The 19,655-nt window shown below is 42.6% G+C and overlaps 1 protein-coding gene across 3 annotated transcripts in view; it reads right to left on the minus strand.

The window, feature by feature from the left end:
- The window catches only part of doc2b (double C2 domain beta), a 153,294-nt gene that overhangs the window by 65,265 nt on the left and 68,374 nt on the right, over positions 1–19,655 (minus strand). For all 3 annotated transcript variants that reach the window (XM_062958948.1, XM_062958947.1, XM_062958949.1), the window contains one exon: positions 7,772–7,846. In XM_062958948.1, the coding sequence (XP_062815018.1) occupies positions 7,772–7,846 (75 nt within the window). The remainder of the gene's footprint in view (positions 1–7,771; positions 7,847–19,655) is intronic.

Raw genomic sequence — 19,655 nt, forward strand, 5'->3', positions numbered from 1 at the left:
TGCTCAACACATGACACAACACATGACACTTCACGCTCTGCTTGCTGTGAGCTGAATGCTCAACTATAAGTATCATGTGTTTGTATTTTGAGTGCTTTGCTGTTTTTGGGAGTTTTCCCTAACACGGAAAATCCTAACAAAAAGGGTTATGGGCCCAGACTGTGTGCGTGTGCTGAAAGAAAAAGCTTGAAAGATAAATAGGAAGGCTGAAAAAAGCAGACTTCTATAAAAAAGGTATTTGAGTTTTTGGATTTTTGGTGCATGGAGCAGAATCAGGCTGTGTCTCTCTGGTTGGACACACAATGCAAGGTGAAGCTAACCTGAGGTGCGACAAGTGGCTTCTGTAGCAGTGAAGCAGCAAACCCACTTTCAGTTTCAGGCTCAGCTTCAAAAGATCTTGTTCCCAACCCGCCTTCAAAATTGAGCCTGGCTTCTTGGTCAGCTCATTCCACGTTCAGACAGAAAGGCAGAGCACATTCCCTGCCCCACTGCCCTGGAAATCTCCAACCATCTCCCTCCGTTTTGATCCTTTGTATGAACTTCTCTCTGTGAAATCGTCTTGCATGACTTCTAAAGCCTGAAGTATTTCCGTCTTTTTTTAAGCATGTAAAAATCTATAGATGTTTATTTATAACTTGTGGTTGGTTTGTGAGAGCTTTTGAAAACCCTCGCTTTGACGGTACACCTCAGGGAGATACAAGCTTTACAGGACAGATCAATAAACCAAAGATGCCATCAGTAAACCGGGAAAAAAAAAACTTCACCGTTTTAAAAAAGAGGCATTCCTTTAAGGTAAGTAACCACATTCCCCAGTCCTTTGCTGTCATACAGAGCAAGATGAACTACATAACCTTCACAGTGTCGGTTTGCTCTTCTGAAGACATTTCTGAAGAGCAGTGTCAAAAGGATACAAGCATTCATGTGAAGCCAGTTAATTTCTCTTTCAGCTTGAGGTCAGGAACTCCTCGGTAGTTTTCGGACATATAGGAAACCTAAATACAGCCAGGAAGAAGATGGCTGCCGACTCTCTAAAGCAGGGGTCCCCAAACTTTTTAAGCAGAGGGCCGGTCCACAATCCTTCAGACTGTTGAGGGGCCGAATTATCATTTGAAAAAAAAATCCAAACAAATTCCTATGCACACTGCACATGTCTTCTTTGTAGTGCAACAACAACAACAACAACAATGAACGAACAATACAATATTTAAAAATGAAAACAATTTTAACCAACATAAACATATCAGGATTTCAATGGAAAGTGTGGACCTTCTACTGGCCAATGAGATAGTCAAGTTAATTAAGATTGTTGTTGTTGCTGTTGTGTGCCTTCAAGTCATGTCAGACTTTGGCCAAGCCTAAGTCTAAAATTAGTTATTTATTTATTGCATTTATTTACTACATTTATATCCCACCCTTCTCACCCCGAAGGGGACTCAGAGCAGCTGTATGTACATACAATATATTATATTATTAGCTTAACACAATATTAGCATTATATATTACTATATTGAACTATACCACTATACTATTATATAATATGTAATATATAACAGATAATTAATATTATTATATGATATTACTATTAGTATTATATTGTATAACATAAGATTATTATCAATATTATATGTATATACAATATTTTATATTATTAAAACTGATATAAAAATATTATATTATAAAACTGAGGGCGGGGGCCAGGTAAATGACCTTGGAGGGCCGCATCCGGCCCCCGGGCCTTAGTTTGGGGACCCCTGCTCTAAAGCCTTGTCATTTCTAAGGCACTGAGGCATATTTAGAGACTATTTAAAAGGACTGTTTATTCCCTCTATTCCAGTGATGGCCAACCTATGACACGCGTGTCAGCACTGACACGCCTAGCCATTTTTGCTGACACGCTGATGCATGCAGATTGATTGGATGACTATGTCTTTTGTGGCCGAATTTGGTGTGGTTTTGTTGTTTACTTCATGGGAATTATGCACATTACATATACACACACACACACACATATACACACACACACACACACACACACACACACAGTAGAATCTCGCTTATCCAAGCCTCGCTTATCCAAGCCTCTGGATAATCCAAGCCATTTTTGTAGTCAATGTTTTCAATATATCGTGATATTTTGGTGCTAAATTCGTAAATACAGTAATTACAACATAACATTACTGCGTATTGAACTACTTTTTCTGTCAAATTTGTTGTATAACATGATGTTTCAGTGCTTAATTTGTAAAATCATAACCTAATTTGATGTTTAATAGGCTTTTCCTTAATCCCTCCTTATTATCCAAGATATTCGCTTATCCAAGGTTCTGCCAGCCCGTTTAGCTTGGATAAGTGAGACTCTACTGTGTATATATATCTATATATATAAAAGGGTAATGAAATTTCGGCCTAGGACAAAACAACAAAACTACACATTCCAGAAACACTAAACTTGGCAGCACAACCCCGCATCCATGCCTCTACGTTCATACAACAAAAAGAAAAGAAAAATAAAGTCCTAATTAGAGGGAGAGGAATAATTGTTTTTATCCAATTACAGCCAGTTAGAAGGCTAAGCTCTGCTCACTTGGTCTCCTAGCAACCCACTCAGCCCAGGGGACAGGCAGAGTTAGGCTTCACTTAGGCCTCTTCCACACTGCCTATAAAATACAGATTATCTGATTTTAACTGGATTATATGGCAGTGTAGACTCAAGGCCCTTCCACACAGCTATATAACCCATTTATAATGGACTTAATGTCAGGAGAAAACCTTTACTCTTTACCTTAACTACCACCAATTCCTCAATACTTTATTTCCCGTACCACCATACTTTGCCACAGCAACACGTGGCCGGGCACAGCTAGTGTGTGTGTGTGTGTGTGTGTGTGTGTGTGTGTGTGTGTGTGTGTGTATATATATATATATATATATATATATATATATATATATATATATATATTCTATTATTATTCTATTATTATTGTAGTATATTATCATATTATTACTATTATTATTATTATTATTATTATTATATTCATTATTCATGACTACATTGAAACTAGAATAGAGAGAAATCAGCATGGAAACTGCAAGAGGTACCATAGATTGTTGTACCTGGAAATAAGGGTAGTAAATAGTTTTTGATTTATTGAATAGTTATATATTACAATTATATATTTTTGTTATTTAAACTATACATATTGCAAAATTATGGTTCTTTTCTCAAAGTGACACACCACCCAAGTCATGCTAGGTTTTTTGGTGAATTTTGACACACCAAGCACAAAAGCTTGCCCATCATTGCTCTATTTTCTAAGAAATCAGAGAGACTACTGTATATATTATTGCTCTGTTTGATCTTTTGAAGTTAAGTAAAGTTCCTGTTACTTATTACACAAAGCTGAGTGGCACGTTATTACACTGCAGGGTGAATTTAGGTTCAGAAGCAGTGGTAAAGCTTCCATTTAATAACATCTACAATGCTAGATTTAAATAAAACACCACTAATGTTTGGATGCTCCTTGAAACGGACTTCTCCAAACGGAGTATCCAAACATTAGTGAATGGCACTAATTAGAAATAACGTGAATGAAAGAAATTAGTGAATGGCACTAGTTAGAAATAACGTGAAGGGCACGTTTTATCGTTTCCACCATTAGCATGGCATGTTAAGCAAGTGATCCTTGCGAAGGAAAGATGATGAATGTACCTAGCTGCCGAAAACATTCAGCGGACGAGTTCTTATGTATCGATTTCATCAGAGCTTGTTACTGTGAGAAGTGGCCCGAACAGAAGAATTGGACCTTCTCACTTTACATCCAATTACAGCGGAAATTGGAACTCCATCAGGCTGTCTTCCTGAAGCGGCAAATTAATGGAAAAGCCCCACCTGAAACTAGTGAGCCTTTTCCTTCGTTGACCCGATCCATCTCTTCTCTTGATGGAAAATGGTCAGCCTGGTAATGGAAAGATCAGAATTAAGTGAATCCGGTTGAGATCGATCTGGTCCAACGTGGGAAGGAGACAGATCGGGTTGAAGAGAGAGATGGATAGCTCCGAGGCTTCCTTAATTGGGAGAGATACTGAAAACATGACTCCCATGGAAGAACCAGATGTCCCGAGTTCCCCAGGGAATGTATCCTTTAACAGAAGGGAGTTTTTGCATCAACAGAGATCACAGAAACAGGAACTTCGAAGGAGTAAACGTTTGGCATCTCGAGGGGATACTGAATAGCAGATTGCCTTGGGAACCTTTGGGGTGTTGCTTTCCCTTTGCTGTGATTAGATCTAAGTTCTATAGAAGTGTCTTGCACTGTGAACAAGTTGTGGTGTCAACGTAGCGACTTCTGAGAACACTTCACTGTTTCCAGTTCCCTGATTTCACCAAGCCGAGTCTCCTGTTCCTGGCGGCCAAGCCGAGCCGCGACTCCCGATTTAATCCGGAGTAAATTCACATCCTTGCCTTGTTCCTGAATCCAGATTGCTTTCAGCTTCGTCCTCTGCCTGCCTTGATATCCAAGACTTCCTAGTGACTTTGGACTTTGTTATTCACTCCTGCTTTCTTGTTGTTTTCCACGCTCAGTTTTGATCGTGTTCCTGTTTCTGGACTTTGGACAATAATATTGGACATATCTATTCAACTCTTTGGACTAATTCATACAATTTCTTAAAGGACTATTGCTTGCTCATCCTTTCCACTTATTCTTTCCTGAATTTATTATTGTATTAATAAAGATATTATATGATTATTGGTCTCTGTGTGGTTTCCAGTGCTTACGCTGCCTTGGGGTGCAACAAAACTGATGATGGTTTCCACCTTTGGGTTCCACTTGTGGTCAAAGGGATGTGTTTTTGTCTTTGACAGGATGCCACACAGAAAGTGTTGTAGTAGAGCCTGTGAGTAATGATGGTTTGTAGATAAAAGTGGGTTCAGGGGTGAGGGGTCTTTGCAGAAGGCAAGGTGTGTGTTCGTGTGCTGTGTATTGGTAAAGATTCTTGTAGACTTGCTGTTGCCTGTTTCATGTTCGGTGTTGGATTCGGATCTGCAGTTTGGACCTCCTGATCATTTGCATGGTTTTTGACATGAATCGGTTTCTCGTGAATGTGGTCTTCTCTCTTTCTGGACCTGGATCGGTTTGGCTAAAGACGCTGCTTCTGCGGACACTGGAGCAACACTGTTTAGGATTTCTCCTGCTTCGACCCTGGACTTCGGCTGAGGACGTTTCTCTTCCTGCGACTCCTTTTGTCAACCATTTGTGTATGTGCCTTTTTGTTTTGCCTCAGAGCGCTTTGTTTGACTTGTTGCTCTGGATTATATTTCTGTTAACCTTTCGGACCAGGTCTGGTTTGGTTTTTTGAGTTTTGACCAGTGGAACTGCATTTTAGTTTCTCTGCGTCCCTTTTCTCTGTTTTGAAGTCACTTTTAAGTCTGACCCTGTGATTCCAACATAAAGTGGAAGATGTTTCTGTAGATGCGTGTGAACAGGCCTCACCACCAAACGTATATGCCAACCTTGCTCGATATAGGTACCAAAAATTATGACTCTCTTTCCTCGCACCACTTCTTTCCAGAAGTGTTATTTATAGAGTCTCTATCTCGCTCTCTGCTTCAACCTTGAAGTGCACTTCCAAAAAGGCAAGTCCACAATCGCTTATCAATTAGCAGGTCAGGCTCGGGGGTCAAACAAATGGGCAAATGCAAACTGAAAATCCACCAAGGAAGACAGGGATGAGATTCAAACTGCAGCTAATACAAATATACTGTATATACTCGAATATAAGCCTAGTTTTTCAGCCCTTTTTTTAAGACTGAAAAAGCCCCCCTCGGCTTATACTCGGGTAAGGGTCCTGGTTGGCTTATATTCGGGTCAGCTTATACTCGAGAATATATGGTACATTTATTATTTTTCTCTATTATTATTGGTATTATTACATTTATTTTACTCTATTTTTATTATTATCAATAATACATTTATTATTTCACTCTGATATTATTATTATTATTATTGCATTTATTATTTTACTCTTTTTATTATTATATGTATTATTTTCCTGTATTTATTATTATTATTACATGTATTATTTTACTCTATTATTATTAAAAGGATACATAAGCACACTGACATTGAAGAAGATGAGAATCATGATTTGATCAGAGTTGGACAGTCTTATCTCCAATTTGAGCTTTATGTAAAGATTCAAAAACATTTAACCTACTGATGCCTCAATTAATGTCATTTTATTGGTATCTATTTTTCTTTTTGAAATTTACCACCCTCGGCTTATACTGGAGTCAATGTTTTCCCAGTTTTTTTGTGGTAAAATTAGGTGCTTCGGCTTATATTCGGGTCGGCTTATACTCGAGTATATACTGTATTAGTATTACTATTAAAACACTCCAAAGATCTGAAATTGTCCATATGGTGAAAGATCGTCGTTTTTCCTTCTGGTGGTTCAATGTACACAAAATTTGTTTCATACATACAACTATTGAAAATATGCAAGCTATATGTAAAAGTTGTATATGAAACTTGAGTATACTTGAGTATCTATATATATAAAAGGGTAATGAAATTTCGGCCTAGGACAAAACAACAAAACGTTCATACAACAAAAAGAAAAGAAAAATAAAGTCCTAATTAGAGGGAGAGGAATAATTGTTTGTATCCAATTGCTGGCAGTTGAAAGGCTAAGCTCCGCCCACTTGGTCTCCTAGCAACCCACTCATCCCAGGGGACAGGCAGAGTTAGGCCTCACTTAGGCCTCTTCCACACTGCCTATAAAATACAGATTATCTGATTTTAACTGGATTATATGGCAGTGTAGACTCAAGGCCCTTCCACACAGCTATATAACCCATTTATAATGGACTTAATGTCATGGGAAAACCTTTACCCTTTACCTTAACTACCACCAATTCCTCAATACTTTATTTCCCATACCACCAGACTTCGCCACAGCAACACATGGCCGGGCACAGCTGGTATATACAGTAGAGTCTCACTTATCCAACACTCGCTTATCCAACGTTCTGGATTATCCAACGCTTTTTTGTAGTCAATGTTTTCAATACATCGTGATATTTTGGTGCCAAGTTGGTAAATACAGTAATTTCTACATAGCATTACTGTGTATTGAACTACGTTTTCTGTCAAATTTGTGGTATAACATAATGTTTTGGTGCTTAATTTGTAAAAGCATAACCTAATTTGATGTTTAATAGTCGTTTCCTTAATCTTTCCTTATTATCCAACATATTCGCTTATCCAACGTTCTGCTGGCCCGTTTACGTTGGATAAGCGAGACTCTACTGTATATACTTGAGTATATACGGTACTTTATCTTTTGCCTCCCGCCTCATTTTGTTTTCAAAGGCTTTCATGGCTGGAATCTCTGGGTTGTTGTGAATTTTCTGGACTGTATGGTGATGTTCCGGAAGCATTCTCTCCTGACGTTTCGCCCACATCTATGGCAGGCATCCTCAGAGGTTGTGAGACCTCACAACCTCTGAGGATGCCTGCCATAGATGTGGGTGAAACGCCAGGAGAGAATGCTTCTGGAACATGGCCATACAGTCCAGAAAACTCACAGCAATTTCATCATCATATTGTTGTATCTTTTTCCCCTTGGAAAATTCGCAGGAGTCGGGCCGAGCAACAGCTGGCTCCATCGACAATAGGTTAATAGGAGAAAGGAGCTTAAGGGCTAGCAGGGGAAGCCATGCTTTTAATTACTGCCTCGCAAATGTCGGGAACGGGAAAGAGTTACTCACCTTACTGGCACCGGGAAGCAAATGCAATTTCACGTAGGGGTCAGACAGCCCATTATGATCCATCGGCTTCAGGCCCTGGAGAGAGAAAGAGAACACGTCGCATTTTCCGGGGAAATTCCAGCAATTATCCGAGCCCTCTGTCCCCAGCTTCTTTATTATTCAGACCCAGTGGTGTCTCTGGGTGATTTATTCCAGGCGAAACCAATTTATCCGTTCCTGTTTACACAAGGCGCTCGTGTCTATCTAATGATTATGCCACTTTTCCCCCGAGAACCGACTGTTATTGTACCAAGGGGAATCAATGCAATGTAGTATCACGGGGCATATCCGGGGGGGGGGGGGGGGGGGAAACTGCAGAAGAAGAGCGAGAAGACACATGTACTTCTACACAAAAACAAAAAGTGATGGGAATCCCACTGTTGGTGGACCTGCCAAAAAGGCAAGGAATTATTGGAAGGAAATCCACCAAATAATACAAAAGATGTTGCAAATTAAAATAGAGCTGGACCCAAAATATTTTCTTCTGGGGATGCTCAATATTGAAAAACATAAAAATAAAGAAATTCTTTTTAACTATCCTACTACGGCGGCAAGAATAATATATGCCAAGTACAGTAGAGTCTCATTTATCCAACACTCGCTTATCCAACGTTCTGGATTATCCAACGCATTTTTGTAGTCAATGTTTTCAATATATTGTGATATTTCCGTGCTAAATTTGTAAATACAGTAATTACTATATAGCATTACTGCGTATTGAACTACTTTTTCTGTCAAATTTGTTGTATAACATGATGTTTTGGTGCTTAATTTGTAAAATCATAACCTAATTTGATGTTTAATAGGCTTTTCCTTAATCCCTCCTTATTATCCAACATATTCGCTTATCCAACATTCTGCCGGCCCGTTTATGTTGGATAAGTGAGACTTTACTGTACTGGAAAAAGAAAGAAACCCCTGAGCTAAGCTGCTGGTTAAACAAGGTGCTGGAAATAATGAATATGGATAAATTGACGTACAGTAGAGTCTCACTTATCCAACATAAACGGGCCGGCAGAATGTTGGATAAGCGAATATGTTGGATAATAAGGAGGGATTAAGGAAAAGCCTATTAAACATCAAATTAGGTTATGATTTTACAAATTAAGTACCAAAACATCATGTTATACAACAAATTTGACATAAAAAGTAGTTCAATACACAGTAATGCTATGTAGTAATTACTGTTTTTACAAATTTAGCACCAAAATATCACGATGTATTGAAAACATTGACTACAAAAATGCGTTGGATAATCCAGAACATTGGATAAGCGAGTGTTGGATAAGTGAGACTCTACTGTATTTATTAAAAAATTAATAATGGCATACCAAAAAAGCAAACAAATTGGGATTTGATAAAAAAATATTTGAGAGAAAAGCAAATGAAGGTGTTAATTTAAACAGATGTTTAGTTGACATAGATCGAATGTAAGAAGATGCTGACACTAAAGAGAAAAAGAAACAAGAAAAAGAAATCAAATTTTTTTAAGTATCTGTGTAAGAGATGGAAGTCAATTCTTTTATTATTTGTTTTATTTGTATTTTTGTTTTTTGTTTTTTGTTTATTATTATTATTATTATTATTATTATTATTATTATTATTATTATTATTTCTTGTTGTTTTTCTCTCCCCCTATTTCTCGTCCTCTTTCACCTATTTCCCTCACTTTCCTTTCTTAAAAACCCCTTTGTTCTCACACTTTCACTGTAAATTTTATTTGAAACTCTAATAAAACTTATTTTAAAAAAAAAAGCGATGGGAATTGGAAGTCGAGAGAAAAAACGATATCAGATTTGTACACACACTTTGGGTCAGGATTTTATACTCTCTGTTGGAGTTCAACCCTACATTGCCCAAGTCTCCGGTCCTTAATGAGGAGTAGTTTGTTAGTTTAGAATAGGCTGAGCTGAATGACAGCGGGAGTGTATCTATTTCTTCTCTCTTCACTGTTTCTGCTCTCATTCTGATTGATTGTGCAGAATGGATCCTTTTTTTTCTTTGATTGTGTGTATTGAGACCTCCCTTCTTATGTGTCAGGAAAGATGTGTGCTTGGTGATTCCCCCCCCCCCTCTCTTTTGAACCCTAGAAAAGATAGAGTTAGAGAAGCTCAGATCCATTTCTTAACTACTAAGAAATATAGATATGGTTTTTGTAAATAAACTGTTTGTGATTTTAAAGATTGAACTCTAGATCAGTGATTCCCAAAGTGGATGCTAGCGCCCCCCCGGTGATGGCACCTGTTAGGAGACGGGGATGGAGCTAGAGGAGTGGGCGTGGCTTCTTCCCAAGAGCGCGAGACAGGGCTGAGGATCTATACCTCTCCTGAGCCGCTTGTTGGGACACAGCGGGCGGAGCTAGGGAAGGGGGCGGGGCCTCCTTCCAAAAGCGTGAGACAGGGCTGAGCCTCTACCTCTCCTGGGAGGCCTTTTAGGCTGGGGTGGGGGCGGGGCCTCTTCCCAAGAGCGCGAGACAGGGCTGAGGATCTATACCTCTCCTGAGCCGCTTGTTGGGACACAGAGGGCGGAGCTAGGGAAGAGGGCGGGGCCTCCTTCCAAAAGCGTGAGACAGGGCTGAGCCTCTACCTCTCCTGGGAGGCCTTTTAGGCTGGGGTGGGGGCGGGGCCTCTTCCCAAGAGCGCGAGACAGGGCTGAGGATCTATACCTCTCCTGAGCCGCTTGTTGGGACACAGAGGGCGGAGCTAGGGAAGGGGGCGGGGCCTCCTTCCAAAAGCGTGAGACAGGGCTGAGCCTCTACCTCTCCTGGGAGGCCTTTTAGGCTGGGGTGGGGGCGGGGCCTCTTCCCAAGAGCACGAGACAGGGCTGAGCCTCTGTATACCTCCCCTGAGGCACTTGTTAGAACACGGGGGCGGGGTATAGAGGTTCAGCCCCGTCAGGCACTTGGGAAGAGGCCCCGCCCCCTCCTCTAGCTCCGCCCCCTGTCTCCTGGCAGGCACCGCAGGACAGGGATAGAAGCTCAGCCCTGCCTCAGAGCTCGTAACTCCGCCCATCCCAGTCCTGGCTGCCCATTTGTGGCCCCGCCCACCTCTCCTCCCAGCCCTGAATCTTGGACTAGGGGAGAGGCTCAGCCCCGCCCTCTTGAGCAGGAGCCACGCCCACCCCTCTAAGCCATGCCCCCCTTTCCAGGGGCCACTGAGTCATATTTTTTCTGGAAAGGGGGCAGCAGGCCAAATAAGTTTGGGAACCACTGCTCTAGATCATTGCCTCCTAATCTCTAAATTCTTTACAACCACATGACACTTCACATTGTGCTTTTTGTGAGCTGAATGCTCAACCATAAGTATCCTGTTTTTGCATGTTTTGGATGCTCTGCTGTTTTGGGGTAGTTTTCCCTAACACACCCACGGAAAATCCTAACAGTCTGGAGGAGGGATGGACAAATCAGTCAATTTCTGGAGGAGAGGTGGACAAATCAATATTTTCCAGTTTAAATCCTGTCATTCCTATCTCTAGTGTTTTTTCCCCTGTGCCCCCAAGACATGCTTTTCCATATAGTTTCCCTGAAATACACCTATTTTCACGGATTCTTGATTGAAGAACTCAGCTGGAAACTTCAACATAGTGAAAGATATCAGAGTTTTTGGTTTCTACATTGGAAAGTGGTAGGCAATTTTCCGCCTTGACATGCAATAAGACGGGCAAGAAGAGCGGAGAGCGAGGGATGAATTAAACGAAGAGCCTGAGAGGATTAGCGCCAGGCTGGGGGGAAAAGAACCAGCCAACCTGAGCTCATGGGAGAAAAGAAGGATTATAAATATAATGAATGCTAAATAATTGCAGTTTAAGAAAGGCAGGTATATATTAAATGAGTATTCAAATTCAGTTTGAGAACGGATTCAGCCCTCCTTTAATTCCATCCTGGCCTCAAAAGAAAGGAACCAGACCAAATAGGACTGAAGGTGGGAGACGGAGGTGGCATCATTAAGGGAAGATGTGGAGATCTAGGAATACCTGAAGAGACGGGGAACAAGGCAACACAGGAGTTTAGGATGGCTCTGGCACATCCAGTTAAACTACAGAGCTCTCTTGTGTAGAAACATAGAATCACGAACACACAGGTAGCTCCAGGGAAGCACAATTGGAAAGCAATTAAATCTCTGCAGCCATTCTTATAATATAATTTCTTATAATATTAAACACAGCTTGAGTTAACAGTTTGGTGAAGAGAGGGATAAGAAATCTGCTTGTGAGTACAGTGGGATCTCCACATATGAGGTCCACAGCATCTCAAAGAGAATTTATTAGAAATCTCCACTATGGTGAAAAACTCGGGGCTATGTCTGTTTTTATTGTTGTTTTTATTGTTATTTTAAAGCTAAGTGTATTGTTTTAATCTATTTCTGTAAACCGCTCCGAGCCAAACTGGGAGTAGCGGTATACAAGTCTAATAAATAAATAAAATAAATAAATATATGCCTTCCATCTTGATCTGCTTCAAAGGAAGGCATCAGAATGGCAAGGGCATATTTCCCGGGACTGACAGGTCTGTATGTGGACACACTTTTAAATTGCTCAATTTGACATTTGATGCGTCCTAAGTCTTAGATTTTTTTTTTCATTTGACTCCTAGCTATAGTTATCCTAAAAAGTTTCTATATGATTTTATTCCCTTTATAATTTCTCTGTGGCTCACACGATGCAATCAGTTGTAACTAATATCTTTTTACCGCTCTTTATTTTCTCACTTGGCAGCAGATGAATAGCAGAAGGGTAATGAATGTTATATAATAGGCCTTTTTAATTCAATGGGGTTTCGCCAGACGACTATGAGAAATAGCCATTTACGATTTTGGTACTATACAGTATGAACTCTGTCTCTATAGAGGATATGTTCCTGGACTTTGTGTGAATATGCAAAACAGTGAATAACACCAATACGGTAGAGTTCCGGTTAACCGACTTCCGGTTATCCGACCTACCGTATTATCCAACGTGCTTGTCGGAGGGACGAGACTCTTCCCTTCGACAAGCACCCATGCTTTGGAGAAGCCTGGGTCTGGGCTTCTGTAAACTGGGTGCTTGCCGAAGGAAGGAGGCTCTTCCCTTCCGCAAGCACCCTCGCTTTGGAGAAGCCCAGGCCCCGGCTTCTCTAAACCGGGTGCTTGCCGACGGGAGGAGGCTCTTCTCTTCCGCAAGGACTTGCACTTTGGAGAAGCCCGGGCCTGGGCTTCTCTAAACCGGGCGCTTGCCGATGAGAGGAGGCTCTTCCCTTCCGCAAGCACCCGCACATTGGAGAAGCCTGGGCCTGGGCTTCTCTAAACTGGGTGCTTGCCGACGGGAGGAGGCTCTTCCCTTCCGCAAGCACCCGCACATTGGAGAAGCCTGGGCCTGGGCTTCTCTAAACCAGGTGCTTGCCGAAGAGAGGAGGCTCTTCCCTTCCGCAAGCACCCACACTTTGGAGAAGCCTGGACCTGGGCTTCTCTCAACCGGATGCTTGCCGAAGAGAGGAGGCTCTTCCCTTCCGCAAGCACCCACACTTTGGAGAAGCCTGGACCTGGGCTTCTCTCAACTGGATGCTTGCCGAAGAGAGGAGGCTCTTCCCTTCCGCAAGCACCTGCACTTTGGCGAAGCCTGGACCTGGGCTTCTCTCAACCGGGTGCTTGCTGAAGAGAGGACGCTCTTCCCTTCCGCAAGCACCCAGCTTGCCGGGAGGGATAATAGGGCCTCCCTATTATCCAACAGTTCCAGTTATCCGACATTCGGCCTGCCTATTTATCTCAGATAACCGAAACTCTACTGTATATCTATAGCAGGAATGGGCTATTGGAAGTCCAGGTGTTTTGGACTTCAACTCCCACGATTCCTAACAACTATAATTTTTCTCCATCTAATTTCACATGTCTATTTGTTGGCTGTCATCCTGGACTACGCAAGTCTCATCTATTAGTTATGTAGTGGATAGATTAGACTGAGGGAAACCTCTCTATAATCCCATGCATGCCTAGACAGTTCCTATCCTGTTTACATCCACCCGCTCACCTTGTTGTTTTAGCAATGTGATCTCTTCAGGGATGAGGTAACTTCCTCTATCTAGATTGGAATGTTAATGTGAAAAACTCGGGGCTATGTCTGTTTTTATTGTTGTTTTTATTGTTGTTTTTATTGTTATTTTAAAGCTAATTGTATTGCTTTAATCTATTTCTGTAAACCGCTCTGAGCCAAACTGGGAGTAGCGGTATACAAGTCTAATAAATAAATAAATGAATAAATTGCCCCGAGAAGGCTGGACCATGAGGTCTGCAGCCATATCTTTCTCATTCTCTTCTCTTCTTTGTCTTCTAACTAAGGAGAACACATTTTGCCACTCTCCTAGACAAAATGTAGCGATTTAGATATTTTTGTTATTTTTACCTGCTTACCTTCCTTAGTGCTAGCTTAGACAGCTAGTTAGCTCCAAAATCTTTTCTATCTACAATGGATTTCTTTTTACCTCAATAAATACTTTTGAACTTTCAAGGAGACTTTTGCAATCCTTTGCCATGAAACAAAGGCTTCTCCATCCTCACCACACGTAAGTTTCTGCTGCTAATGAATTGTGGTTCTGCCACTCTGCTATATTTTTGAGGAATCACCCCCAAAAGAGGGTTATAGCTCATAGATTCCCAACACTATTTCTGGTCCCTAGAATCTGAACATCCGAAGTAGCCCAAGCATCCCCTGTTTTCAAAGGCAGGGTTTCAGACAGAAGCCATTCACGTATCTATTTGGAAACACAACTGAAACTGGTACTTTTTGCATGTGATGCTGTAACCACTGCACTACAGCCAAGGTGAGGCTAAGCCACGGAAAATGAGACACAGACACTCAACGAGAACAGGCGAGGATCAGCGAAAAGCATTTCAGATCAGCCAGGTAGTCCGTTTGGGATCTCGCGGTTGCAAAACATGAGCCAAGATACATCAATGTGGCAGCACAGGGCGGATAGCTACTGATTTCCAGCTAGATAATTAATGACACCCTCGCTGTTGTTGTTCCAACAACTAATTCTAGGTTCATTCCAGCTCGCAATTAATTTCAGACTTACAGTATGTAGAGAGATTTCTCAAGGTGCCCAACGATAATGCTCTGGCATTTGGGGCTAATTGTGTGTGTGCAAACATGCTGCTATTGTCGCACGTTGGCAAATTCGTCGGATTGCACAACCAAGGCTGGAGCGAAATATCAGCAGGGCTGTGTGTTATATTGCAAAAAGAGCAGGTCATTAAGCTGCCTGCAAGGGATCCAGGACCCTCCATGTAATATGATTTTCACACATAATCCTGAACCTTATTTTTCTATTTCATGGTTATGGGGCCGGGGTAGCACAGCGGGTTAAATCGCTAGCTGCAGGAAATCTGCTGACCAGATGGTTAGCAATTTAAAGCTGCGAGTAGGGGTAAGCTCCCGAATGACAGTCCTAGCTTCTGCCAACCTAGCAGTTTACAATGCGAGCAGATCAACAGGTACTGCCTTGATGAGAAGGTATGCCGACATACCGGCAACACGATCGGAGATGGCTATAGACAACAGGCTTCTCAGCATGGAAAAAATGGAACAAGAGCACCTCGCCATGGCCAGAGTTGAGCATTGCTTCCAGACGCCGGAGATGAAAAGGGTATTGCAGTGGTTCCCAAACTTATTTGGCCTGCTGCCCCCTTTCCAGAAAAAATATGACTCAGCGCCCCCTGGAAAGGGGGTGTGGCTTAGAGGGATGGGCGTGGCTCCTGATCGAGAGGGCGGGGCTGAGCCTTTCCCCGAGTCCAAGATGCAGAGCTGCGAGGGGAAGGTGGGCGGGGCCAGGACTGGGATGGGCGGAGTTACGAGCTCTGAGGCAGGGCTGAGCTTCTATCCCTGTCCTGCAGTGCCTGCCAGGACACAGGGGGCGGGGCTAGAGGAGGGGGCGGGGCCTCTTCCCAAGTTCCTAACAGGGCTGAACCTCTATACCCCGCCCCTGTGTTCTAACAAGCGCCTCAGGGGAGGTATATAGAGGCTCAGCCCTGTCTCAGGCTCTTGGAATGAGGCCCCACCCCTAGCCCCGCCCTTTAGTCCTAAAAGGCCTCTCAGGAGAAATATAGAGGCTCAGCCCTGTCTCAGGCTCTTGGAAGGAGGCCCCGCCTCATTCCCTAGCTCTGCCCTCTGTGTCCCAACAAGTGCCTCAGGAAAGGCATAGATTCTCAGCCCTGTCTCCGGCTCTTGGGAAGAAGCCACGCCCACTCCTCTAGCTCCACCCCGTGTCCTAACTGGTGCCACAGGTGCTCAGCCCTGTCTCCTGCACTTGGGAAGAGGCCCCGCCCTTTCTCTGGCCCCGCCCCCGTGTCCTAATAGGTGCCATCATCGCGCCCCTGGATCGCTGCAGCGCCCACTTTGGGAATCGCTGGTGTATTGTATGTTGTTGTTGTTCATTGCGTAATAGGCGTTGAATGTTTGCCTTATACAGTATGTGTACTGTAATCCGCTCTGAGACCCTCCAGGGAGATAAAGCGGAATACAGTAGAGTCTCACTTATCCAAGCTAAACGGGCCGGCAGAAGCTTGGATAAGTGAATATCTTGGATAATAAGGACGGATTAAGGAAAAGCCTATTAAACATCAAATTAGGTTATGATTTTACAAATTAAGATCCAAAACACCATGTTATACAACAAATTTGACAGAAAAAGTAGTTCAATACGCAGTAATGTTATGTTGTAATTACTGTATTTACAAATTTAGCACCAAAATATCGGGATATATTGAAAACATTGACTACAAAAATGGCTTGTATTATCCAGAAGCTTGGATAAGCGAGGCTTGGATAACTGAGACTCTACTGTATATATAAAAAGTGTATTGCTTGAAATGAACTATGTTGTGTGGGAAGACCTTTGGAAGCCGAGAAAAGTGTTCGCTCTAGGACTCCAGGACCATTTCTGGTGGGACTTCGTGGGGAACTTGACCAACATCCTGAGCATATTTAAGAGGTAGAATCCAGCACCTTGGAGAGCTCCTGAAGGTCTAGATGAGGACCATGGTTAAACTTTTGTGCTGAACTGCTGAATTGAAGGTTGGGGTGAGCTCCCACTGTTAGCCTTAGCTCCTGCCAACCTAGCAGTTCGAAAACATGCTAATGTGAGTAGATAAATAGGTTCCACTTCGACGGGAAAGGCATAAGACGCTCCAAGCAGTCCTTGGATCGGAAATGGAGACGAGTATCTCCCCCGAACTGGAAACGAGCCTCTCCTGGCCATCTCTCTTCTGCCATCCTTATTAAATCATCTCTCTCTCTTTCTCGGCCACCCAGAAACAACATCCCGAAGCCTGTCCGCTCCCCGGGCTCCCCGGTCTTTCTATTTCTAACTTCCCTCACCCCACACACATGCAATTTCGTGGTGCGTCTGTTCCAGAAAGGCCCTTAATGGCTCTCTCAGAAGGTAATTCAATTGCAGCAGAATCAATAGGCAAATTACTACGCAGGCTCTATTTCATGGTTATTTTCAAGGAGGAAAAAAGAGAGAGCGAGAGAGGCTTTTAGGACGTTCCCCAGCTTGCTCTTGCGGGCTGTGCCAAGGTCCCTTCGGCAGGAAAAAAGGGAAAGAAATATTGTACTTGCAATACAGTAAGAACGGAAAAATACTGTGAAACAGAATGTATTTGTTGTTACATTATTATCCATCCCAGTGACTAATGAACAAAGCGGAACAGTGTGCATTGGACACTTTCTTCTTGTATGTCATAGAATCATAGAACAATAAATTTGGAAGAGACCTCATGGGCCATCCGGTCCAACCTCCTGCCAAGAAGCAGGAAATCGCATTCAAAGCACCCCCGACAGATGGCCATCCAGCCTCTGTCAGGAGAAATGTGCTTGGAGATTTTTCCCTCTCTTTGAAAGAGATGGGATTTAGAGTAGCTAGGACCCAGTTCTTTACGATGAAGAAATGTAGTTATTATTTATTATTCTGATTTTCAAGATCTTTGCCTCCTAAGCTCTAAATTCTTTTACTGCTCTGCCTGCTGTGAGCTGAATGCTCAACTAGGCGCATCCTGCTTTTGCATATTTTGGATGATCTGCTACATTTTTGGGTAAATTTCCCTCCTAACTCACGCAGAAAAAGGTTGTTGTATGTTTTCCGGGCTGTATGGCCATGTTCCAGAAGTATTCCCACCTGATGTTTCGCCCACATCTATGGCAGGCATCCTCAGAGGTTGTGAGGTATGGAGAAACTAAGCATGGAAGGTTTATATATATCTTTGGAAAGTCCAGGGTGAGAGAAGAACTCTTTGTCAGTTGGAGGCCAGTGTGAATGTTGTAGTGAATCACCTTAATTAGCATTGAATAGCTTCATCTCCTGGCTTCTTCCTACCTGGGGGCATCCTTTGTTCAGAGTCGTTAGCTGCCCCTGATTGATTCATGTCTGGAACTCCTCTGTTTTCAGAGTGTTGCTTCTGATTTGTGAGTTTTTTTTTAATACTGGTAGCCAGATTTTGTTCATTTTCATGGTTTCCTCCTTTCTGTTGAACTTGTCCACATGCTTGTGAATTTCAAAGGCTTCTCTGCGTAGTCTGACATCATAGTTGGAGTGGTCAATCAGACCATGTCTATCTTGTTTGCTGTGTCATAAAATATAGGCCAAGATCGAAAAATCAGCTGATGACCCAAAATGCAGACTGTGCAAGGAAACCGACGAAACCATGGATCATATCCTCAGCTGCTGTAAGAAAATTGCACAGACAGACTACAAACAGAGGCACAACTATGTGGCCCAAATGATTCATTGGAACTTATGCCTCAAGTACCACCTCCCAGGAGAAAAGAACTGGTGGGATCACAAACCTGCATAGGTTGTGGGAAATGAACACGCAAAGACACTGTGGGACTTCTGAATCCAGACTGACAAAGTTCTGGAACACAACACACCAGACATCACAGTTGTGGAAAAGAAAAAGGTTTGGATCATTGATGTCGCCATCCCAGGTGACAGTCGGATTGACGAAAAACAACAGGAAAAACTCAGCCGCTATCAGGACCTCAAGATTGAACTTCAAAGACTCTGGCAGAAACCAGTGCAGGTGGTCCTGGTGGTGATGGGCACATTGGGTGCCGTGCCAAAAGATCTCAGCCGGCATTTGGAAACAATAGATATTGACAAAATCACGATCTGTCAACTTCAAAAGGCCACCCGACTGGGATCTGCACGCATCATCCAAAAATACATCCCACAGTCCTAGACACTTGGGAAGTGTTCGACTTGTGATTTTGTAATATGAAATCCAGCATGTCTATCTTGTTTGCTGTGTCATACAATAAAATAATAATAATAATAATAATAATAATAATAATAATAATAATAATAATAATAATATGGTTGCCTGGAGGTGCAACCGAATCGCCTCCCACCCTTCGGATGCCAGGAGGCTTCCCTGCCTGGGCTATCAAGTTCCTTGCATGGTATTGCGAATATCTTTGCAGGCTCTTCGTTATCTGGAAACTTTTCCTTCCTTTACAAAGAATGGCAGACTTGGCCGGGCATGCAGGCGCCTTCATTGCCATCTCAGCCTCGTGGGTGGGTTTCAACCGGCTTGGAACAAAAACATGTCATTCAGGAAGAGGGTGACATACAGACAATGTGTGAAAGTGTGACTTGGAATGTGTCTTCCGTTCTCATGCTTAGGAGTGAGTGTCACTGTTTATATCAGGGCTCCTCAAACTTTTTAAGTGGAGGGCCGGTTCACAGTCTCTCAGCCTGTTGGGGGGCTGGACCATGATGAAATAATCCAAAATTAAGATTGTTGTTGTTGTGTGCCTTCAAGTTGTTTCAGACTTAGGTCAACCCTAAGTCTAAAGTTTAGGACAGAGGCCAGGTCAA

The sequence above is a fragment of the Anolis carolinensis genome, unplaced genomic scaffold (assembly GCF_035594765.1).
Source record: "Anolis carolinensis isolate JA03-04 unplaced genomic scaffold, rAnoCar3.1.pri scaffold_7, whole genome shotgun sequence".
In the NCBI taxonomy this organism is placed as follows: Eukaryota; Metazoa; Chordata; class Lepidosauria; order Squamata; family Dactyloidae; genus Anolis; species Anolis carolinensis.